Here is a 26,421-nt window from a genome sequence, read left to right on the forward strand (position 1 = left end):
CCCAGCAGCAATTTCAGCTGAGAAGATCAAGCAGAGCAGTAACCCCTGCACTGCCAGGAGTCTGCCAGGAAAAGCGGGTGTAGCTGGCAAAGACAACACAATTCAGACAAATTCAGTGCAAAACAAAAAACACAGACAAACTCAGCGCTTCCTCAACCGCCCGGCATGGACCGAGGAGCGCAAAGTCATATTCCAACTCCAATGAAGAAGATAAAAGAATGTGGCACTCATCAATTGCTTTATAGAAAACTTTATTCTATCTACACAGTTGTGTGATGGGGGTGAGAAAGGCAACAGACCATGCGCATCCCACGATTGTGTAGATGAAATAAAGTTTACTGTCAAGGAATTGGTGAGTGCTGCCTTTTTTTTCTTCTTCATTGAAATGCCCAAATAGTATTGGCATACTATGTACACATAATAGTGCTCTAGTAAAATAAGTGTATGTTCTAGTGATATTTATCCTTCTGGATCAGGGGTGTCGAACTCAAATACACAATGGGCCAAAATGAAAAAATTGGACAAAGTCGCAGGTCAACTTTGAAGTCTATTAAAGCGTGTGTGAGGTGTTCCTGGCACTGTCAGGGCGGTGTGCTTCTCCCAGCACTGTGCACTATGATAAATGATATAATAAATTGCTATGATATGAAAAGTATAAGATAGGATGGTACAGAAAAGTTTAGGGAGAGAAGTGTTTATGTCAAGGCTGCATGTACCGTCCATAACACACATACCACCATCTAAGGGGGATTGCTGGGTTGCGGCCTAATATGCTGGCTCCTCTATGGCAGAAAGCATCCAGCATCATGGTCGACACCTACGATAGTGATGAGGATGCCAGTGGCGGATGTATCGTACCATGGGCTCTGGGCTTTTTATAGAACTTGCCCCCACATACCATATTAATAGTTCACTTTAGGCACTGCCCTTCCCCACAAATTCCCTCTATAGTGCCCCACAAAGTTAATTCCCCCAATAGTGCCCCACAAATAGTTAACTCCAAGAATAGTGCCCCTACACATAGTTAATCCCCCCAATAGTGCCCCCACTCACAGGCTATTCCCCCAATAGTGTCCCCACACACAGGTAGTTCCACTAATAGTGCACCAACACACAGTAAATCCCACCCCCCCTCTTTTTTTTTTCTAGGAGGGCTGTAGATGTGAGGTAGCACTCATATTCTGGTCTTCCGCACTGGTGCTGAAGCCTGAATGCGCAGGACAGGCCTGGAACAGCAATGAAGTTTTTTTTTAGGGGCAACAGACTCAATACATGGGGAGAAGGGGGTGGGGGCAAAAGTACAATACAATACACAAAAACACAGAAAAAGGCAACAGCTCACCGCAACAGCAAGATACAGACCCACCATAGACATGAAAATGATTAAAAGCAGCCCCCCCAACTGCCCAAAAAATTCCCACAAAAATAATGAGTCTCTTGGTTACCATTTGCAAACAGCGTAAACTGCCTCACCACGATAAGGTGGACTCATATCGAGGCAGACCCTACACTGTATGTACACTATGGCCTCTCCATGGCGTATAATACGCCTATGCTCTGGGCATGCAAGATCCGTCTAATGCCTGCAAAAATAATTGCATCACCTGGGTGAGACAGGTGGAGTGCACGACCAAATAGAGGCAGCCACTCCCCCAACTGGAAAACAGAAAAAAAAGGAAAAAATTGGTCAGCTCTCCTAGAACACTGTTCACACTAGGCAGGAGCACGTTGCCATGGCTGAAATAGCAAACACACAAAAACACAGAAAAAGGCAACAGCTCACCGCAACAGCAAGATACAGACCCACCATAGACATGAAAATGATTAAAAGCAGCCCCCCCAACTGCCCAAAAAATTCCCACAAAAATAATGAGTCTCTTGGTTACCATTTGCAAACAGCGTAAACTGCCTCACCACGATAAGGTGGACTCATATCGAGGCAGACCCTACACTGTATGTACACTATGGCCTCTCCATGGCGTATAATACGCCTATGCTCTGGGCATGCAAGATCCGTCTAATGCCTGCAAAAATAATTGCATCACCTGGGTGAGACAGGTGGAGTGCACGACCAAATAGAGGCAGCCACTCCCCCAACTGGAAAACAGAAAAAAAAGGAAAAAATTGGTCAGCTCTCCTAGAACACTGTTCACACTAGGCAGGAGCACGTTGCCATGGCTGAAATAGCAAACACACAAAAACACAGAAAAAGGCAACAGCTCACCGCAACAGCAAGATACAGACCCACCATAGACATGAAAATGATTAAAAGCAGCCCCCCCAACTGCCCAAAAAATTCCCACAAAAATAATGAGTCTCTTGGTTACCATTTGCAAACAGCGTAAACTGCCTCACCACGATAAGGTGGACTCATATCGAGGCAGACCCTACACTGTATGTACACTATGGCCTCTCCATATCTCCATGAGTCCACCTTATCGTGGTGAGGCAGTTTACGCTGTTTGCAAATGGTAACCAAGAGACTCATTATTTTTGTGGGAATTTTTTGGGCAGTTGGGGGGGCTGCTTTTAATCATTTTCATGTCTATGGTGGGTCTGTATCTTGCTGTTGCGGTGAGCTGTTGCCTTTTTCTGTGTTTTTGTGTGTTTGCTATTTCAGCCATGGCAACGTGCTCCTGCCTAGTGTGAACAGTGTTCTAGGAGAGCTGACCAATTTTTTCCTTTTTTTTCTGTTTTCCAGTTGGGGGAGTGGCTGCCTCTATTTGGTCGTGCACTCCACCTGTCTCACCCAGGTGATGCAATTATTTTTGCAGGCATTAGACGGATCTTGCATGCCCAGAGCATAGGCGTATTATACGCCATGGAGAGGCCATAGTGTACATACAGTGTAGGGTCTGCCTCGATATGAGTCCACCTTATCGTGGTGAGGCAGTTTACGCTGTTTGCAAATGGTAACCAAGAGACTCATTATTTTTGTGGGAATTTTTTGGGCAGTTGGGGGGGCTGCTTTTAATCATTTTCATGTCTATGGTGGGTCTGTATCTTGCTGTTGCGGTGAGCTGTTGCCTTTTTCTGTGTTTTTGTGTGTTTGCTATTTCAGCCATGGCAACGTGCTCCTGCCTAGTGTGAACAGTGTTCTAGGAGAGCTGACCAATTTTTTCCTTTTTTTTCTGTTTTCCAGTTGGGGGAGTGGCTGCCTCTATTTGGTCGTGCACTCCACCTGTCTCACCCAGGTGATGCAATTATTTTTGCAGGCATTAGACGGATCTTGCATGCCCAGAGCATAGGCGTATTATACGCCATGGAGAGGCCATAGTGTACATACAGTGTAGGGTCTGCCTCGATATGAGTCCACCTTATCGTGGTGAGGCAGTTTACGCTGTTTGCAAATGGTAACCAAGAGACTCATTATTTTTGTGGGAATTTTTTGGGCAGTTGGGGGGGCTGCTTTTAATCATTTTCATGTCTATGGTGGGTCTGTATCTTGCTGTTGCGGTGAGCTGTTGCCTTTTTCTGTGTTTTTGTGTGTTTGCTATTTCAGCCATGGCAACGTGCTCCTGCCTAGTGTGAACAGTGTTCTAGGAGAGCTGACCAATTTTTTCCTTTTTTTTCTGTTTTACAATACAATACACTAGGTGCAATGGATACAATACAGGGGACAGCAGGCACAATACATGGGGACTAAAGTACATGGGGCAGCAGGCACAATACATGGGGAAAAGGGTACGGAGGGGGGGGCAGCCTTTGTCAGGGCATGATGAGATTTGTAGAGCCACAGCCTGGGGAACATGTCAGTATGAGAACACATGATTGCCTCCGTCCCCTCCTTGAGTATACCTATCTATAATATGGGCACCCTAGGCCAGAGTTTGAGTTGCCTGTTATGGATCTATTGAATAGGACAACAATATATATATATATATATATATATATATATATATATATATACATTTTAATGTTATAAAGAAAAGTAAAAATGGATAGGCCAGCATTTGGACATCTACATGGCTGAGCGGCAGTGGCTGCCAATACATATTAGGTTAGAGTACCTTTACACAGAGGGAATTATGTGACAAGCGCTCGCTTGCTCCCCCCCACCATGTGATAGGGGCTTTAGTCTGTTTATGCAGACGGGGATAAACACACTTACCATGTTATCATGAGGGCTGAGGCCCTCCCATTGTTGTAGTGAATAAAGCATGCATGCTAACTCGAGTTAAATGTGCAGTCAGAAAGAAAGGCTGTCAACTATCTTATGTGTATGATCAACTTTAGAATTCAATGCTTTGTAAATTTCTTTTTATGGATAAAAAAAGGACACATGAAAGTACAAAAAATTACAGTAAATTATTAATTTTAATCAATAATACATTTTTAGTTCACATTTTATTATCAATTTTAAATTATACATTTACTATTATGAGTGTAAGATTCTGTGTAATATAAATGAGCTGCCATTCATATTGGCTTTATACATAATCCATTTGCACAAAAAATAAAAAATAAAATTATGAAAAACAAAGCAGAAATAAAGAGATGGGGAAAATGCTATTAAGAGAATAGTTATTTCCATTAAAGTTCATTATGTTACAAAGTGCTTGTTCAACATTTAGGTGTAAGGGTCCTCTAGGTCTTCGCTTCTACTGAGCTGTATGATCAGTGCACGTTAGGACAGGGTTCCGGCCATAGGGCCCTTTTCTCACCATGACCTTGTGATCACTGGCCCTTTTACACGGGCGGGTTATCGAGTAAATGAGCTTCATTTTCATTTTTGAGCTTCATTTTCAGTTTAGAAAAGGACTAAAAATGGCCCAGTAAACAGCCAGACAAAACACCCCATTATTCCTATTTCGAGCTGTAAACGGCTAAAAAAAAAAATGTTCTTATGTATGTACACATAGCCTTGGAATGTCCCTGTGCTGAAAGCCACGCCATGAGCCGAGCTGGAAGAAATGCTTGGGTGCTCTTCATATCTTACTACAAGAGCCTATCTCCTAAAACAAGACAAGGAGAGCAATAATGTGGGGAGGAAAGCGATCAGCCACTTGTAATAAAATATGATCAGAGGGGTCTGAACACCCAAATCCTGACTGATCAAATCTTTGGCATGTCTCTGTGGCCAGTCAAACTTTTTTTTTTTACACAGACAGATTTATCTGACAGATTTTTTAAGCCAAAGACAGGAACAGACTATCAACAGAGAACAGGTAATAAAGGAAAGACTGAAATTTCTCCTCTTCTTAAATCCTGGCTTTGGCTTAAAAAATCTGTCAGATAAATCTGTGTAAACACACCATAAGATTCTTTAGGTAAGCAAGCCAGCAGATGTAAGATATAAACTATTCTACTTACCTAAAGCTCTCCACTAGACCTTGGAGGAAGCTGGCATTAACCGCCCCACCATCATTTGCCAATTCCCCACTCTGAACCACCAAGAACGTATTACACCCTTACTGCCTTAGAACAACAATGATAAAATGTTGTAACCTTTTGTGTGCTGCTGCCTGTTTGCTTTTCCTTGGGTGTGATACTTTATTTTGTAAACAGTAAGGAATCAGTCTATAGATTGCTGTCTTACTTTCCTCTTTGCGAACTGGAGTTCATCTCGTAGTAAAAACAATCCATTACATGAAACAACTGCTACAACGAGACTTTCTATATGGCTGTGCAGTTGCGACACGATTTACCCATTTCAATAAATGGGTCAGTGCAAATATACAGCTGATAGATAACATTGCTGTTTGAATTAATCCTTCAAACACCTGCAGTCCACAGGACTAAAATGAGTCGTACACAATGTTGTTGACTGGAGCTAAGGTATAAGCAAGCAATTGCACTAGAAAAGTCTCCATGTAGCTCTGCTTGAAGAAAGTAATTGCATTTTTACTATTTTTATTTTTTTTGCTGTCCAACTAGTTTTCTCTTGCATCACTTTGTATTAGATTTCATCTTTATCTATTATCAGTATCAATTATTTCCACCAATCCCATATCCATTATTCCTTGTAACAACAGCATTACTGTATGTAGTTAAAGCCTGACTTCTGTAAATATGTACATAAGGTTTAATTAGTATAATCCTATATTTCTCCAATACATTTCTCTTCCCTTTGTGAAATCTTCAGGCTGTTGTGATCAGGTTGCTTAGCAAGTACATGGCTTCTGTCTGGGAGTGGTGGCACAAAACAACGTAGCTTTCGGGTACACAAAGCAAGGGGTGACTATATAGGAACCAAAAAGATAGCAAGCAAATGATCTGTGTATAAAAAAAAAGATAGAGAATGGGCTGAAAGTTTTTATAATATTAGTAATACATCATCAAAAATTCTGCATCAATGTGTTCTTCAGTATGAAAACTTGCAAATCATGAAGAGAGTAAAGTGGAATCAACCTGAAAGTCTATGTGAGTCTCTGTTTACATATCCATTCTCATTTCCAATGTTCTATTTTGACAATTATTCATACAGGTGCCATTGACTTATAATTGAGCTTTTGTCATGGTGTCCATTGGTTTTACAACACCAAATGGCTTTACATGCTGCAAATATGATGGAATCTGTTATGAAGACCACAAATGAAGCGACCAATGCAAGTGTCGGGAGAACTCAAGGTATTGCACGTTGTCATATTTCTTTCTCAGTCTACTTCATTGCACACAGTAACCACCATTTTATCCTGAACATCTCAGGAAATGACTGGTTACAGACTAAAATAGAAGCATAAAATTGTATCTCCTCTAAGCTTCCTTTCATATCAATGGGCAAACTGCCAAGACAGTATATTCAGCAGCGGATGGAGATATTGCGCACAGCAATAAAAGCCGGATGGTCTGAATACACTGCTGGTGAGTGCCTCCTTTTATCCTTTATTCATTGTTCATACAGCATGTTTATTTCAGATTGAGCACCACCACATACCGGACCCAGTCTGAGATAGTGCCATCTAGTGGAGAGCCAGGCAGTGCCATCACTTTTTTCTTTCTTGTTGGATAAAAATAGGTAGGATGTCAAATATCCAGCCTAGGATTTTAGGGAAAAAAACAAGGTTGGATCTTTTTTTTTTTTTTTTTTTTTTTTTACCAGTAAATATGAAACGGAACAAAATATCTTCATTGTCAATAGTATGTTAGTCTTCCGAGTTGTCTTGAGTTATTAGCCCATGGTCGAGGCAATGACGTTGTAGACACACCATGCACTAGCTGTCCTTGTAGTCTTACTGGGGTCATATTATTTGGTGACTGAAATGACATATGGTTGGTCTCTCGAGGCCTGTTGTCTTCAGGAAAAGCTCTTTGTCGCATCAATAGCATTGCCGGTGTATCCTTTATAGACCATCTTGATTTGTTCTGGTGGGAAAAATAAAAAGGTATGATAAAGCTAACAAATTAGATAATATGGGGGAGATTTATCAAACTTGGTGTAAAGTGAAACTGGCTCAGTTGTCCCTAGCAACCAACCAGATTCCACTTTTCATTCCTCACAGACTCTTTGACCCCCCCCCCCCCCCCTCCATATGACAGGTTGGCGCTCGCTTGCTCTGCACATCGCCCCATCGAATAGGGGCTTTAGGTGTAGCAGTTCTTTACCAATTTTCTATTCACAGCTGATCACATGTGATAACCATTGTACTATGAATAAGCAGGTCCCTTTGTTCTCACAATCATGGTGGTCAATCATAGGTTGATTATAATCTTATTAGATACCACATCCATTCTCATAATATGCAGGAGAATAGAATACTTGCCATACCACTTCCCCTGCCCTCCAGCTGCTGATTGACAGGTGACTGCCTAGACACAGCATAGATAGATAACTGCCAATCAGCAGCTGGTGGGTGGAGTTTTCTGCTTCTCATCAATAACAAGGACTACTGGGCTCATGCACATAATGGAGAGGACTACTTATTGTCCATGTTATTCAAGATATCTCTGGATCAGCTGCACAGAACAATGTAGGTGATATATGATTCTGCTCACAGAGGTCCAGGACCGATTAAAGAGTTGGCTCTGCGGTGGTCTAGGTGAATACAGTATATTTTACTATTTTATAGCCCTACCAGGCAGCAGCTGGTTTGATTTTAGTTTAGAGTTCATGTAAAGATCCACATTCTAGAGGTCTGAAGAATATTTTTTTAATTTTTTTTGCTTCTAGCACGTTTTGTGTTCAGCTGAACACTTCCTCTAGCTGGTCAATCACCAGCTAGAGGAAGTGTTCAGCTGAACACGAAACGTGCGTCACTGTGACCTGATTGCCATGCTCCCTCTTCCTGCGGTTTTTAATGAAGATTATCTGAAATAAAGGAGAGTTTACATACTGGGGTGAGTGCCTATTCCTTTATCTCTCACAGACTGAGTTGGACTTTGTTTTGAATCATTGATGATAGCACAACCTAACCAGGTTAGTGAACTCTGTCCATGTATCTGTGTGTTTTTGCTTCTCTAGTGATAAGACACCATTGTTTGTCTTCCTCTAAGTCAGCATTATAGGAAATAGGCTGAACAGAATGGACCTTGCCAAGTATATTATTATGAGAATTATGACAATATATTATATTATAATACGATAATAATATTAGCTGTAGATTGTTCAGTTTAGTCGCACTAACATATAAAGCCCTTATTACACGGGACGACAGAGAGGAGCAAATGAGTGCTGTCAGCGCTCGTTTCATCCTCTTTCCCTGCTTACTGCCACCGCTATTACCCGTGTCGGCAGCAAGCGGGTGAGTACAGCAGGGGCCACAGGGAGTGGCGGGGGGGGGGGCTGCCCGGATGATTGCTTTATCGTCCAGGCAGGCCATAGCAGATAGCAGCGGTCTGCTGCCGCCGCCCCTATTCCACAGGGCGACGGCAGTTGATCACTGCTATATTAGTCATTTGTCTTTCAACATGTTGAAAGACAAAGGACAGCAACGATCAGCCGACACCGTTCATGTCGACTGATCGCTGCCTTCTATTACACAACATGTCCGTAACGGCCGATAATCAATTTGTGTAATAGGGCCCTAACTAATTGTCCTAAAGCACAATTTTTAACAATATAGTACTTTATTTTATTTTGCGGCTCAGAAAACTGTTGAAAAGTAGGACTTATTAATAGACAAATAGAGATATCATCCATGTTTTCCAGGTGGATCTCAGGCTGCATCCGTTTTCGCCAGCCGTTGGGAGTCAATGCCGAAATTACTATAGTTTCTTTCATCTCTAAAAGTAATCTATTGTGTAATACTGCACAAGGCAGACAGAGGGCGCTAGTTCACTATTTATTGATACACTACAGTGTTCATACTGTAGTAATATGAATCAGTGACTCAGTACAGTTCAGTTGCAGTGATCTTATTGTACATCCTCTGTTGTACAATACATTTCTTCACAGTTAACGCTACAGAGATACATAACTCACAAAATTTTCACTCTTTCAGTCCCTGGTCGCATTTCCTTTAAACGTCACAGGGATGTGGAAAAAGTTTTGACTGATTCACTGCTGAAACCCCCAATGCAGAACAAGCTTGGAAAAGCATGCCGTAGCAAATCATACGGGGCCACTGCATGGAGCAGGGCCGTATTTACCACTAGGCACTCGTGGTCCGGTGCCTAGGGCAGCACCTTGCAGGGGGGCAGCACCAGGGAGCAGGGGAAGGAAAAAAATATTTTTTTTGTTTTTATTTTTTTAGTCTTCCAGCTCCTGTTCAGACTTGCCAGTAAATCTGGTGTCTTTTCCAGGGGGGTTGGGGGTATGGTGGTATTGGTCAGGTCTGGTAAGGCCAATCGGTGTGTGAAGATGGGGCATCTTCAGGTTTAGTGCCTAGGGCAGCAGCAGTTGTTAATACAGCCCTGGGAAGTGAAGTGCACTAGTGCACTCTGCTCACTGCTCTTTTGAGGCTGATGCAGGCTGGTTGTGTGTTTGTAATGAGATGTCATTTAAAAAAAAACTAACTCCTTAAATAGGACATGTCAAAAGTTTTGATTGGGGTCTCATGGCTCAGGAGAAAGAGCCAGGAGAAGACCATGGTAGCATATTTAAAGTGAATGTACCATTTTTTTTTTTATTACATTAGGTAATCTGCACTGGCACGAGGATCCTGGTGGCATGGTCCTTCTTTTGAACAGCCGCCTGGTTCCCATACTCGTTGCCGTTCTTTTGCAGTGCAGCGACTCCATTAGACTCATTGGAGGCGCGTCACAGAGGGGAGGGAAAATCTTTACACTGGGGGGCAGCGGACTCACCCCCAGTGCATAGAGCCGGGATAGTGCACTGCAAAAGAATGGCACTGATAGCAGGACTGCTGAGGGGTCTCTTAAGGGTCTTTTACACGTTTGGGCGGCTGATAATCGGCCAGAGTAAAAGAGATAGCAATCAGCTGAGGACCCCTCGGCTGATCCGGACTTTTGAGCCCGCTTTAAGGGTAGCTTTACACGTTCTGCATCGCACCAGTTTTTCGCGTGGATTTGACTACATGAATGAACACAGCATCAAATCTGCTGCGGATCCGCAGCAGATTTGACAGTACGGATTTAATGCTGTGTTAATTCATGTAGTCAAATCTGCTGCGATACGGTACGTGTCTTTTCGGCAACACATCTTCCTGTGTAAACAGGGTTATGTGAGGCCGATAATGATAAAAGGAAACTGACAACACAGATATGTATGTATTTGTGCTGTCAGTTTCCAGATCAAAAGCAGCAGTGTATACTTACCATCCATGCTGCTTGTGAACTGACATCTAGATCATCAGTCCTCTGGACACTGTATCTTCAGGCTCCGCCTCCTCCAGAATGAGTGTCAGCTGGAGGAGGCAGGGCCTGAAGATACAGCCCAAACACTGAATCTCAAGCTGCACAGATGGTAAGTATGCACTGCATGTGATCTTGAAACTTCCCAGGGCTGCACGAATGATACAAAAGTCGTGCAGCCCAGCCACTTGATTTGTCTTGCCATGTAAAGGCCCACGGCTGACAAATCGTTAGGTGTAGAAGGATCCTTAGGCCTTATGCACACAACCATAAAATTTATCAGGGCTTGCGATCAGAAAATCCTGATAAGTTTCTAAACCCATTGAAGTCTGTTAACCACGGACATCCCCCAGTATGGTATGGATCATCATAATTTAGGTAATGTAATGAACAGATGCTACATCTACTCTTTTTTTCCTGTTGGTTTTGTACAATTTCTGGTGAATTGTTTTTTGTCAATAACTGTAGCATGTAGTTAATGAGCTGTTAGCTGTACTGTGTAACTGGAAACTGCACTGTGTAAAAGCACCCTCACTGCATTTTCCCTCAGAACTGTTAGGTCCTCTATAAGTCATTTTTAATAAAGGTGAAATTAAAGTAGCCAAGTAACATGATCAATGTAAAGATGGGCAGGGCTGGAATGTGGGGCAGATTAGATATTGTGCCATGCCTGGCATCTAGCCTGGATTCAAGGTGCTGTCTTGGCAACAATAACAACCAGTATAGTAAAGAATACTTAAGGTCTGAGCCAATTTTCATTTTTGCACTTTCGTTTTTTCCTCCTCAAGTTTAAAAGGCCATAGAGGGAGCATTTTTTCACCTACAGACCCACATTAGTCCTTATTTTTGCATCACTAACTGAACTTTGCAATGGCAGACTTAATTTTTGTATAAAAACAAACTGTGAAAGTGGAAAAAAAATGATATGAAAATAAAACACATTTTTTTTTTATTTGAGGGGGGTTCGTGTTTACGCCATTCACCCTATGGTAAAACTGAACTGTTATTTATGTTCCTCAAGTTGTTACGATTACAATGATATGTAACTTGTATAACTTTTATTTTATTTGATGGCTTTTAAAATTTTTTAATCTTTTGAAAAACTAAATGTTCCTTGAAATAGCTCTATGACCATGCTTAAACTGCTGTTCTTATCTGGTCTATAGGGCTGTGTGAGGTGTCATTTGTTGCGCCATGATCTGTTCTTTTATCGGTACCATGTTTGCAAAAATGCGACTTTTTGATCACTTTTTATTACAATTTTTCTGGATTTGATGCGGGCAAAAATGCGCAATTATGCACTTTGGACTTTTTTTGTGCTTCCGCCGTTTCTCATGCGAGATCAGGAATATGATAATTCAGTTGTTTGGGCGATTATGCATGCGGCAATATCAAATATGTTTATTTTTTTATTTATTTTTATTTATTTAATTGGAAAGGGGGGGGGGTGATTTAGACTTTTATTAGGGGAGGGGATTTTTTATTATTATTAAAAAAATGAAAAAAAAAAAACTTTCATATTAATTAGAAGCCCCCTGGGGGACTTCTATATACACAGCACTGATCTCCCATTGAGATCAATGCTGTTTATATAATAGAGCACTGATCCATTAGATCAGTGCTCTATTACTCTGGTCTGCTGCAAACCAGACACATACAATACTGAGCCGGTAGTCATTCCGACACTGAGGCCCGGCCGGGTAAAGAGAAGGGATCCCCCCTCCACAATCGGGGGGGGGGGGGAATTCCTCCACTAGACCTCCACAGAGGGGCCATGGAGGGCATTTAAATGTCTTATGTCTGACAGCTGCATTTAAATGTCATTATTAGTGGGCGTGGTGATCGCCCACACAAAGCAGGGATCACGGCGGTTCAGCGGGGGGGGGGGGGGTCGCAGCCCCTCTCTGAAGTCCCTAAACGGCGCCATGATGTATGAGATAGGTCATGGGTCATTAAGGGGTTAAAGTGAATGTACCATCTAACAGGCAATATTGAGATTTACATACCAGCCGACGTAGAATCAGCTGGTGTGCAGCTTTTCTCAACCAGTTGTTTGGTTGCCGTTATTTTCGTCTCTAGGGCCCGTTCACACTGAGCAAAACAGGCTACTGATATCCTGATAAGCTGCAGTTGGAGGCTTGCAATTCAAAGTTATCTCCTTTCCCCCATGAAGCTCGCCTCCTCTTCAGATCCAGGCATGCCGCCTATTCTAATCCAGGCACATCTCCAGTATTCCTGGATAAGAGAGGAGGTGTGCCTGGATCAGAAGAGGAGGTGTGTGTCATGCCCCCCCCCCCCCCCCCAGAGATAACTTTGAATTGCCTGTGCCGAGTCGGTCTCCAATGCTCAGTGGCAGTTCATCAGCATTTCGGTGTAGAGGGAAAATGGTGAAAATAACGGAAGGCGGGCAATGTTTTTTCCTGTAAAAGCGACACCGCTTTGGTGCCTGAAGATATACAGTAGGGTCCATTGGGTATAGTTGAAGTCGTTGACAGGTCTGGCACCCCTGTCATAATTTATCTTGTAATGGGAGACATTATTCATGTGTGAACACAGCCTTATAAGGAACCTTTCATGCTTGTTATCCCGCCCCCACTTTCGGCAGCATATTATAACCAAAGACACGCTCAGTGGGCCTGTTGCTTGTGCCAATGTGTACAATAGTTTATAAGCACTGCACTGTGCACAGGTGCAGCTCGCCCTGCTCACCAGCTTATGATTGACATGCTTTTCTCTGTACCCGTGCATTGTAAAAAAAACTGTTAATCATAACCAGGTTTGCAGGGGGAGTGTCCCCTACTGAATATACTGGACTTCTCTCTGCCAGGGATGGGCATGCTGCAGTCTTTACAGTGTAATATACTGTATATATCAGGTGTCTCTTTTGTTATATTATGCAGACATCAATGGGGGCAGTGTAACAAGTGTAAAGTGAAAAAATAAGTGATGGTTCCGGCACTCCAAAAAGGTTAAAATCCAATACTTTATTTCGTAGAAGTCATAAAATGGTGCTGCAGGATAACACCGACGCGTTTCGCGCGCATGCGCGCTTAGTCTTGGTATAATGCATACTACGTGTAACACATGTTTAAAAGCAAAGCAGCCTATCGTAACAAAGCAATTCAACCTGGGATACAGGTGTGAGAGCAACTTAGCATAATTGTAATGTGAGACCAATGTGGGCGTGAGAGAGATGCAGGCAAAGGGAGCCGAACAAAATGTGCGGCGAATGCCGCATAATGAGAAAGGAAAGGTCTGAATAGGGATAAAATCAGGGATGTAAAATTAGATAAAAGGACTAAGGAAGAAGGAAAAAAGAAAAAGAGAAACGAAAAGCAGAAGAAATAAGAAGGTTGTACAGATGTGGGTATGAAAACATGAATGTATATCTCTAACTGGACATGTTATATGAAAAAACCACATATGTGTATGAAAAACAGTAGAATAATATAATAATGGTAGAAATGTCGCATATTCTTGCAAGTGGATATTAACAATAACATAAAAGCTCAGTAAGTATAGTGGTACAATAAATCATTTTTGAAATTCAATCCATTTGGAAAACGGGTATTGAGTTTAAAAATGTACTCAGCTTCCTTGTGTAATAATGCTCGCTGTCGATTCCCCCCTCTCACAGCAGCTTGAACTATCCTAATACCGTAGAATGTGAACGAGGACATGTTGCCACGATGTTGCTCAAGAAAATGTTTAACTGCACCAGAGGAGCTTGTAGTATGGCCCTTTTTAATGTCTGTTACGTGTTCACTAATTCTTCTTTTTAATTTACGTATGGTGCAGCCCACGTATTTTAAGTGACAAGATCTACACTCGATTATGTACACAACATGATCACTTTCGCAACTAATGTTGTCCTGGATTTTATAGGTTTGAGTATTGCCACTGTCAGTGTACGTACTAGTGGGAAACATGTATCTACACATATTACATCTTGGGAGTCCACATCTGTGGCAGCCCAAGATGTTGTGTGATGAATGGGTGTGGAGTGGAGATAAAATGCTGGGCGAAAGTTGATCACCCAATGTGTGGCCTCTTCGTGCCACACTGCGGACTCCTCTATCAATGATGTCGCTAAGAACTGAGTCTTGTCTAAGTATATTTAGATTTTTATTTAGAATCTTAATAATTTGCGGATACTCAGTGGAATAGCGAGTGGAAAAAGTTACTGGTGTATGTGGAGGGGTTTTGCAGTGTGCCGTAATATCATCCCCATTTTTTTTCTCTTGTAATAGTGTCACTCTAGGTCTACGAGAGACCAATTTTAGGGCTCTGTTAATATGACTATGTTTGTAGCCACGGTCAGTCATGCGTTTGCATGTTGCAGCACTTTGTGTGCTGTAAGTGTCGGGAGAGGAGCAAACCCGTTTGACCCGGGTGAGCTCCCCAACCGGCACTGATCTGACAGTATGGATTGGGTGATTGCTAGTGGCATGTAACAGCGTGTTACCAGCAGATGGTTTCCTGAATAATGAGGTGTCCACTGAGTGTGAAGCGGAATTAGCTGTCAACATAATATCCAAAAAGGAAATATACTCAAGGTGAGATTGGTGAGTGAACTGCAAATTATTGTCATTGTCATTAATGTACCGCAAGAAATCAGTGACATTTTCTCTTCTCCCCTGCCACACAATCAGCACGTCGTCAATGTAACGACCGTACCAACGTATGGCAGAGGAGAAGGGGTTAGAATGGCAAAAAATGTACCGCTCCTCCCACCATGCCACGAACAGACCCGCCAACGTAGGTGAGAACTTAGCTCCCATAGGGGCACCTTTGATCTGAAGAAAAAATTCATTATTGAAAGTAAAATAATTATGTTTTAACAGAAATGAGGTGCAATCCAGGATAAATTCTCTTAACTCAAAACTGTAAGTGCTGTAGCGATACAAATGATGTGCAAGTGCTAGGAGGGCCTGTTCGTGGGGGATGGAGGAATACAAGGCGGAAATATCACAACTGAGCCACATAAAGTTGTCTTGCCAACCAAAATTTTCAAAAGCACGTAATACACTGCTGCTGTCCTTTACATAGCCAGGTACTCGGGTGACAAGAGGTTGGAGTAACCCATCCCTTCATTTTTTCTTGTATACTCTACAGCCATTTCAGTCGCGTCTCCCTCTCATACCCACAAATTTTCCCATAGTGAGAGATTTTTTTTTTTACAAATAAGGATTATCCTGCTATATATGTATCTCCTAGGGACAAATCATACAGCACTTTTCAATTTGGTGGTCACAGCCGCTTACGAAACAGTAACACCATTTTTATATTATAAAAAAAACGCAACTACCGCATAATCCGAGTCTGAACTGAGCTTTGGTTTAAAATACAATTTTTTCTTTTTCATCATGGCTACACCTGCTAACAGACACAATGTTGATTCCAATGTTAACCCCTCTATTACATCTGAAGTTTCAGACATAGAGGGGGAGAGGGAGCGCAAGCTCACCATGGTGTTTGACCTTCTTGGGGAATTAAATCCAGAATGTAAAACATTGTTCCAGAAATGGGAAAAACAATGCATACAAGAGCTCAAGCTATGGTGGGACTACAGCACACTCAAGACATATCTAGATAAAAACATGATCCCCAGAGGTCTCCGCATCTACAAAAATCCCACTACTATCTTTTGTGATGAATTTCAGACAGAGTGGGAAGCGGCATTGACTGAATGTTCTCTGAAACTAATTCGTCTCATCACCAAGTATGAGGCGAAGAAACTCAAGGATTTAAAGCTACAAGTACAGGAAACTAAAGCATCTTTACATTGTTTTTCGGATACCATAGAATACGAAGAGTTAAATTCTAAAATGCAAACCAAAATACAGGAAATGGAAAACTACATTATATCGGTAAAGAAAAACAAATTTCAACGCGATAACGAGGATTATTCCTCCAACCAGGTTTACACCTGGAAACGTTACCGCAGCTACAAACCGCGTTCCATACTAAAGAAAAATTCACAATCTAGAACACGTGATGCTAGACATGTCAGCTTCTCCTCAATAGAGTCAGATAGGTCCGAAGAATCTGATTTCGACTGTACATCAGACACAAGCGCGGATGAACCTACCCCCAGGAGACGAAACAACAGCAACAAAAAATACAATCCCCCCAAAAAACAGGAGGGTGCACGCAATCATACCCAAGCCACCACAACCACGAGACAGGCTCAATCCAATGCTGGGGCTGGGATGTCAAAAAACGAATTAGGAGAGGAGGAAGAAAACACAAAAAAACCTCCTCCAAAGAAAACAACCAAAGGGAAGAAACGTTAACCAATGACACCACACCAGCGGCGTCCAATATTGAATCGACCAGCAATGTGATTAATTTATCTTCAGTCCAACTTACAAATGAAGACATACTACTACTGTCTAAAGGCTTATCTTTTGTGCCCACAAGTCATTTCAACCTATTCGACACACTTATGGATGTGAATAAATTGGCAAGACTCCTAACTGTTAAAAGGCACTTCTTCATGCAAGATCACACACCAAGCTCTATGTCCCAGCAACATAAGTACATGAATAATGAATTCAATAATCTTCTATTCTGTGAACAAGTGAATCTGGTGGAATTATTGGATCTGGAGTATGAGAGCCGAACAACAGGGAGTGAAACCATACACAATGTTCCTGCCATTCATACTAACCCAGCTTACTATCCCTACAAGTCGAGAGTTGAGGCCCTCGACAACTTCCAATTTGCAATGGAGCGGGATCTTAGGAGACTCTCTGATGCCAGCCGTACTTGTCCCTTGGCATCTAACATCACTGCCAATGAGAGACGAGCCATCCAAAAATTGAACAATAATCCGCAGCTCATAGTGAAAATGGCGGATAAAGGCGACAAGATAGTCCTCATGGACAGGGATCTGTACATACAATTGGCCAATGACATCCTCATGGATGAAGAAACATATAAGAAACTGCCTGGTGACCCCACTGCTGCCTTTAAACCAGGTCTTTGTGCCATAGTTGAAGAAGGCATTGCCCTTGACATCCTTAATGACAAGGATGCTCTCAATCTAATACCTGACCACCCTATGAATGCTGTATTCTATGGCCTTCCCAAGGTGCACAAAGGAGTTTCCCCTCCACCCCTGCGCCCCATTATATCTGGAGTGGGCTCATTGGGAGAAAAATTATGTGCATGGGTGGATGGGTTACTCCAACCTCTTGTCACCCGAGTACCTGGCTATGTAAAGGACAGCAGCAGTGTATTACGTGCTTTTGAAAATTTTGGTTGGCAAGACAACTTTATGTGGCTCAGTTGTGATATTTCCGCCTTGTATTCCTCCATCCCCCACGAACAGGCCCTCCTAGCACTTGCACATCATTTGTATCGCTACAGCACTTACAGTTTTGAGTTAAGAGAATTTATCCTGGATTGCACCTCATTTCTGTTAAAACATAATTATTTTACTTTCAATAATGAATTTTTTCTTCAGATCAAAGGTGCCCCTATGGGAGCTAAGTTCTCACCTACGTTGGCGGGTCTGTTCGTGGCATGGTGGGAGGAGCGGTACATTTTTTGCCATTCTAACCCCTTCTCCTCTGCCATACGTTGGTACGGTCGTTACATTGACGACGTGCTGATTGTGTGGCAGGGGAGAAGAGAAAATGTCACTGATTTCTTGCGGTACATTAATGACAATGACAATAATTTGCAGTTCACTCACCAATCTCACCTTGAGTATATTTCCTTTTTGGATATTATGTTGACAGCTAATTCCGCTTCACACTCAGTGGACACCTCATTATTCAGGAAACCATCTGCTGGTAACACGCTGTTACATGCCACTAGCAATCACCCAATCCATACTGTCAGATCAGTGCCGGTTGGGGAGCTCACCCGGGTCAAACGGGTTTGCTCCTCTCCCGACACTTACAGCACACAAAGTGCTGCAACATGCAAACGCATGACTGACCGTGGCTACAAACATAGTCATATTAACAGAGCCCTAAAATTGGTCTCTCGTAGACCTAGAGTGACACTATTACAAGAGAAAAAAAATGGGGATGATATTACGGCACACTGCAAAACCCCTCCACATACACCAGTAACTTTTTCCACTCGCTATTCCACTGAGTATCCGCAAATTATTAAGATTCTAAATAAAAATCTAAATATACTTAGACAAGACTCAGTTCTTAGCGACATCATTGATAGAGGAGTCCGCAGTGTGGCACGAAGAGGCCACACATTGGGTGATCAACTTTCGCCCAGCATTTTATCTCCACTCCACACCCATTCATCACACAACATCTTGGGCTGCCACAGATGTGGACTCCCAAGATGTAATATGTGTAGATACATGTTTCCCACTAGTACGTACACTGACAGTGGCAATACTCAAACCTATAAAATCCAGGACAACATTAGTTGCGAAAGTGATCATGTTGTGTACATAATCGAGTGTAGATCTTGTCACTTAAAATACGTGGGCTGCACCATACGTAAATTAAAAAGAAGAATTAGTGAACACGTAACAGACATTAAAAAGGGCCATACTACAAGCTCCTCTGGTGCAGTTAAACATTTTCTTGAGCAACATCGTGGCAACATGTCCTCGTTCACATTCTACGGTATTAGGATAGTTCAAGCTGCTGTGAGAGGGGGGAATCGACAGCGAGCATTATTACACAAGGAAGCTGAGTACATTTTTAAACTCAATACCCGTTTTCCAAATGGATTGAATTTCAAAAATGATTTATTGTACCACTATACTTACTGAGCTTTTATGTTATTGTTAATATCCACTTGCAAGAATATGCGACATTTCTACCATTATTATATTATTCTACTGTTTTTCATACACATATGTGGTTTTTTCATATAACATGTCCAGTTAGAGATATACATTCATGTTTTCATACCCACATCTGTACAACCTTCTTATTTCTTCTGCTTTTCGTTTCTCTTTTTCTTTTTTCCTTCTTCCTTAGTCCTTTTATCTAATTTTACATCCCTGATTTTATCCCTATTCAGACCTTTCCTTTCTCATTATGCGGCATTCGCCGCACATTTTGTTCGGCTCCCTTTGCCTGCATCTCTCTCACGCCCACATTGGTCTCACATTACAATTATGCTAAGTTGCTCTCACACCTGTATCCCAGGTTGAATTGCTTTGTTACGATAGGCTGCTTTGCTTTTAAACATGTGTTACACGTAGTATGCATTATACCAAGACTAAGCGCGCATGCGCGCGAAACGCGTCGGTGTTATCCTGCAGCACCATTTTATGACTTCTACGAAATAAAGTATTGGATTTTAACCTTTTTGGAGTGCCGGAACCATCACTTATTTTTTCACTTTCCATGTAATTTGCGACTGGCTATCGCTGGAACCGTGCACCCTCCTGCAATAGACTGTGACCGACATGCAACTACTGAGGTGAGCTGACTGCCCTTCATTTTAACAAGTGTAAAGGGCTTCCTTTAAAGGGGTACATCGTAGGGCAATCCTAACCTCTTCAATGTTTACCTCTGCTTGTTCTTGCTATCACAATACTATTAGTAGCGGCAAGGTACTGCAGAGTACTGAACAGGTAGTAGTGAAGAGCATGTTATTCAGGGTAAATAACTAAGTACAATGTAAAAGGTACTAGATCTAGCATGTAATGAAGTAACTTGTTAGTGGCTGAGGGGCTTTGCTCCCTAAGCATCTGCTTCTTGGCCTCTAAGCTAGCGAATGAAGCATGAAGAGATGCGTTTTATTACAGCGGGTGGCACTGAAAGATATTTTTAATATGCACATAATAAATAAAGAAATAAGAGCATAAAGCCAAGGAATATGTAAAGTGATAAAGTAAATTTTAGGTTATATAGAGTCAGTTGGTGAGGTCTGAAGTAATATATTTATTTAACTTTACTGATCTACAAAGGTATAGACAGTGTATTAGGTTGTCACCCAGGGCCGCCAACAGGGCATTACTGGCAGTACAGGTGTATGGGGCCCGGCCTATGGGGGGGCCCGGGTCTCCCACACACTTTACTTTTATGAGAAACCTGGTATACAGACAGTGCAGGGAGAGGGGAGAGCTCCCGCAGATGTAAGGGGCCCCTTCTACTTAACTAAAATCATTAGGCCCTCCTCCCCCCTGCACTGTCTGTGGACCAGAATCCCCCCCTCCCTCCACAATGGACCGGCCCCCTCCTCAGCAGCTCCCAGGCTCGTGTGGAGCTGGTGACTTCCGGCCGGTGTGCTCTCCCACATGACAGGTAGATGCAGCGGGCCCCTCTCCTCTCTCCTCTCTCCTCTCTCCTCTCTCCTCTCTCCTCTCTCCTCTCTCCTCTCTCCTCCCTCCTGCCTCCCCCTCTCCTCATTCCTCCCTCCCTCCTTCCATCTCACAAACTTCCCTGGCTGCCGTCGTCTCTGCTGTAAGGTCGGAACATGAGGGGGAGGGGAGGAGCCGCTGTATGAGGAGCACTGAAGACTGAATGGGTCCTGGAGCTTCCCTGCATAGAGTAAGTGTGTGTGAGAGAGTGAGTGTGAGTGTGAGTGTGTGTGTGTGTGTGTGTGAGTGTGTGAGAGAGAGAGAGAGAGAGAGAGAGAGAGTGTGTGTGTGCCCCCATCCTGGTATAGTATATAAATCTGCTACTGCTGAACCAGTCCCTACCGTACTGACAACTCGGCTCTGCTGTGCCTGACCAATGTAACCGACAACTCGGCTCTGCTGAGCCTGACCAATGTAACCGACAACTCGGCTCTGCTGAGCCTGACCAATGTAACCGACAACTCGGCTCTGCTGAGCCTGACCAATGTAACCGACAACTCTGCTGTGCCTGACCAATGTAACTGACAACTCAGCTCTGCTGTGCCTGACCAATGTAACCGACAACTCTGCTGTGCCTGACCAATGTAACCGACAACTCTGCTGTGCCTGACCAATGTAACCGACAACTCAGCTCTGCTGTGCCTGACCAATGTAACTGTCAACTCGGCTCTGCTGAGCCTGACCAATGTAACCGACAACTCAGCTCTGCTGTGCCTGACCAATGTAACTGACAACTCTGCTGTGCCTGACCAATGTAACCGACAACTCTGCTGAGCCTGACCAATGTAACCGACAACTCAGCTCTGCTGTGCCTGACCAATGTAACCGACAACTCAGCTCTGCTGTGCCTGACCAATGTAACTGACAACTTTGCTGTGCCTGACCAATGTAACCCGACAACTCAGCTCTGCTGTGCCTGACCAATGTAATTGACAACTCTGCTGTGCCTGACCAATGTAACCGACAACTTAGCTCTGCTGTGCCTGACCAATCTAACTGACAACTCTGCTGTGCCTGACCAATGTAAACGACAACTCGGCTCTGCTGAGCCTGACCAATGTAACCGACAACTCAGATCTGCTGTGCCTGACCAATGTAACTGACAACTCTGCTGTGCCTGACCAATGTAACCGACAACTCAGCTCTGCTGTGCCTGACCAATGTAACTGACAACTCTGCTGTGCCTGACCAATGTAACCGACAACTCAGCTCTGCTGTGCCTGACCAATGTAACTGACAACTCTGCTGTGCCTGACCAATGTAACCGACAACTCGGCTCTGCTGTGCTTGACCAATGTAACCGACAACTCGGCTCTGCTGTGCTTGACCAATGCAACAATGCGTCTGAAGCACAGGAGGCGGGCCGGCTTGCCCCAGTGGGAGGGAATTCCCTCCCCTCTATGACGGGGCTCCATTATAATCAATGGAGCCGCGTCATAGGGAGGCGGGGGATTCCGCCCACTGGGGCAAGCCGGCTACCTCCTGTGTTTCAGACCTAGCACGGTACCCGTGGATAGAACGGCGCCGTACACGGGAATCGGGCCGCAGTTCTAAAAACATACCACGGCATCGGCTTTACCGTGATGGCGGCGTTCTATCCGTGGGTCATATTAAAGAGGATGTGTGTGTGTGTGTTGATTTCTGTGGACATGGAGTCTGGAGGGGTGATGCTGTATGGTATCTGTATATTATATCCAGGCTGTATGGTATGTGTATACTATATCCAGCATATATATATGTGTATACTACATCCATATATATATATATATCAGCATCGGCTGACCAGGCATGCTGGGGGTTCTAGTTGCAAAGCAGATCTAATTTCAATTTGTATGTTAAGTGTGCTGTTTGTTTGCCGCTACATCCCCACCCCAGCTAGCCGGGAGTGATGTGCCCTGTGCCAACCACACAGGTCGCACCCCCCAAAGGCCAGCCCTAAGTCAAAGATACGTTCCATAGTTTTCGTTAGTGGGGGGGGGGGCCCCAGACAATTTGGCTGTATGGGGCCCCGAAAATCCTGATGGCGGCCCTGTTGTCACCATTCGAGGGTAGATGGAAAAATGAGGCTATTAGTGTCCATCTGATCTCTTCTCTAGAATACATAAGTGATTACGAAACAGATTGGAAGGATAATTACCAAGAAGGTGTTAGTGATTAGTAGAATGCTACAAGATATCACCAGTATAAGGGCCTGAATCGGGTTGATTTGGTCAATAATAGCTTGGTGTAATAGAGACAATAATCATCGGCTGATCGTTGTTTTAGGTTTGGACCTAAAATTGTCAGGTGACGACGGCACATCGCTGTGTGTAATAGCGATGAGTGGCCGAAGGCTGACAATCCCCCAAACACCGGACACCTTACCTCTCATTAACGATGTCCATGCAGCCCTTGCCTAAACAACTGACATATTACCTGTCCCTGCTCCTGGTCTTCTTTCCTGCATTTCACAGCTTCTCGGACCCGACGGAAACAGCGCCTGAATAGCCTGTCATCTTCCTGGCCGCTCAGACTCTGCAGCCGCTGGGATTGGAAAGCTGTGGACCACAAGAGAGAAGACCGGGAGCGGGGAGAGGTAAGGTGTTTTGGCAAGGGCTGCATGGACATCGCTAACTATGTCCATGCACCCTTACTGCCCAATTATCGGGCCATCTAATAGGTCCATTAAACTAGCACTGATCTAACAGTTTACTAAAATGATCGGGCCATAGTCGGCCCATATAATAGTACCCTAAGTCTATGTTCAGAGACTCCGTTGCAAAACCCAGGTGACCCAATTGTAAGGGGGTAGGTCCTTCCGCACTGCATTGTGATTTGCGTTATAAATGATAGATGTGAACACCTGTGAACAAAGCCTTCTGTAGGCTTTATTTACTACTATTTATTACTTAACCAGTAAGTCACGTATGAATGCTGTAACCTAGAATTTCTGGGAAGTTCAGCATTATATATTAATATAAGTATAGAGTCTGTGCTCTGGAACGTTTTCATCGGGGATTTACGTTTCCTAAACTCCCCTTTCCAATGAATGGATTAATGATTCTTCAGATGATACCAGCCATTTGAATGTGTAAATAGAGAAATTAGAGTGAAGTAGTTATTAAGAAACAGCAGCCGGCTTTCATCTCATCGTGCAGACGTACAAAATATTTTTTCATTTCTGGCACGGCTGGAATTTGCTTTGATGAATTATTTAAAATATGTTAATCTGTAATGTGTTATCCTGACCTATATTAATGCTGTGGAAGTGTAGTCATGACATATGTCATCCACCAAAGGTTCAAACACCAACTCACTTCTATTGGCTTTACTTTACTGCATCTTATTTTTCATTATATTACTGCATGCCGATGAAAAGATTAAATGCATCTGAAAGTTATATAGACAAACGGAGAAATCTATTGGACCTGCAGAGTAAATATTGGAACAAGGTGGAGGGAATATTAGACAAGGGAGGAAACCGCACACAGTAGAGCACAATTCAAAGATCACTATGCATGAGGAGAAAAGAAAGGGACATATTTTCCCGGCTGAATATAATTGTAAACATGGGTAACAAGTTGATCTGAAAAAAATTATGTCATCATTCAGAATCATGGCTAGACTTTCCTTCATCTGGGCCAAAGATTCAGTTAGTTACCAAAGCTTAAAGGGAAAGAAGAATCTAACTTACTGATATCTCTTTTTTGTGCACAAAGCCCTGAACTACTGCGCGGTCCACTCCCTGCTCTGTGTCAGGGAAAAGAGTCAGGCTCATAGACTGTCATAGACATAGCACGTGACACAGAGCCAGGAGAGGACTGCGCTGAGAGCGCTCTTCTCCTGGCTCTTTTTTACAACACATATCTTGAGCAATGAGTGGAAGGGGAATGGCACACTGAGGAGTGCCACAGACCCGTGTTGAGCAATATTAAAGGTGTGTTCTGGGGGAAAAAAAACTTTTCCCCTATCCACAAAATAGTGGAAAAGTAGGAGATCGCGGGCAGGTCCAACCCCTGAATTGGTCTTTTATGACCCGCGGCTCTGTTCATTCCTATGGAGCGACGGAAACAGCCAAGTACGCCGAAGGAGGCTCTTTTCGTCACTCATTAAGAAAGAATAGAGCTACGGGTCACGTGGCGACCTGGGTCTTTATTCATAACAGAGCCTGCGGGGTCCGATACAGAGATAGCCGGGGGTTCATGGGTCAGACCCCCCACGATCTCTACTTTCCCCTATCCTGTAACAAATAAATTTTTTACCGAAATACCCCTTTAAGGACCTCAGTGGTAACTTCACTGATCTTTTTCATGCCATGCAATTAACCCCTATGCACAGGATATGGTATAATTATCTGATGGCAAGGGGTCTTACTGTCAGCCATCCCCCCCCCCCTAAATCGCTAGAACGGGAAACTCATTCTTTTGTTAAAATAGAGCAGTGAGTCGGACTTACATGCCACTGCTTCAGTCTATGGAAGCTGCTGGAGGTTGGCTATCTCCATGGCTCAATAGAGAATCAATAGAGTGGCAGCATGTGTATATGAACTGTTGCTGCATTCTTAAATAAGACTTGGAACTGGTAACCCTCCTTTGATATTAGTGGTGAGACAACTATTTAAAAAACTATTTTGTTAATATTATTTAATTTAATATATAAATAACCAAGACTTACAAAATGTTAATCCCTGTGTTTGCTCACAACCCCCTTACAATTTTTGACTGATGGCCAGGTCTTGGGCTGATCTTGTGGGCTCTGCGAATGCCGTCTCTGTAATCAATCAGCTGGAGCCCAAGACCCTGCTACAACTACCAAGAGAGAATGCTTCTGACAGTTAAACGCCTTTACAATAGAGACAACACCATGTAATGGGAATAATAGAGCAAGGGAACTCTCTTTGTCATTTTTTGCATGCTGTGGTAATTACAGCAGCTATAATACATGGCCAGGAACCTGCTGCTACTGCCAGGAATGGAGGTGGGTCCATTCCTTGAAGTTAACTCTCCACATGCCAGGCGGTCAGTAACAACCGGAAAACATTTGTCGGATCTGACAGGGGGGGACAGATCTCAGTCGCTGTGTTGGGAGCCTGACTAATGCCCCAGGGGTGCCTTGGGTATAATATGTATTAGACTATGGGCATAGTCTAATACAATGTATTACCTGTCAGTGTAATAGACCAGCAATAACAATGTTTTTGTATACTCTGAAGACCAAAAACATTATATAGAAATAATTATAAAATAGTTAAAAAAAAATATATATATATATATATAATTAAAAAATAATAATGGGGGCGTGGCGAACTGCCGATGAGAGCGGCAGCATAAACCAGGAGCTCCTGACCACGCAGCTCCATCAGCCGGCCTAACACTTGCTACACCCCGCAAAACTCCCCTCAGCTTATGGGGGGGAGATCCAGGAGGACCCCCAGAACCTCCGTTCCCGGC

The 26,421-nt window shown here is 43.2% G+C and overlaps 1 protein-coding gene across 3 annotated transcripts in view; it reads right to left on the bottom strand.

Annotated features, from left to right (window-relative positions):
- Positions 1 to 4,298: 4,298 nt before the first annotated feature.
- FAM83E (family with sequence similarity 83 member E) overlaps positions 4,299 to 26,421 on the bottom strand; it is a 64,821-nt gene continuing 42,698 nt past the window's right edge. For all 3 annotated transcript variants that reach the window (XM_069948232.1, XM_069948229.1, XM_069948231.1), the window contains exon 6: positions 4,299 to 7,305. In XM_069948232.1, the coding sequence (XP_069804333.1) occupies positions 7,075 to 7,305 (231 nt within the window). In that variant the 3' untranslated portion in view covers positions 4,299 to 7,074. The remainder of the gene's footprint in view (positions 7,306 to 26,421) is intronic.

This window comes from Dendropsophus ebraccatus, chromosome 12, assembly GCF_027789765.1.
Source record: "Dendropsophus ebraccatus isolate aDenEbr1 chromosome 12, aDenEbr1.pat, whole genome shotgun sequence".
NCBI classification, from domain to species: Eukaryota; Metazoa; Chordata; class Amphibia; order Anura; family Hylidae; genus Dendropsophus; species Dendropsophus ebraccatus.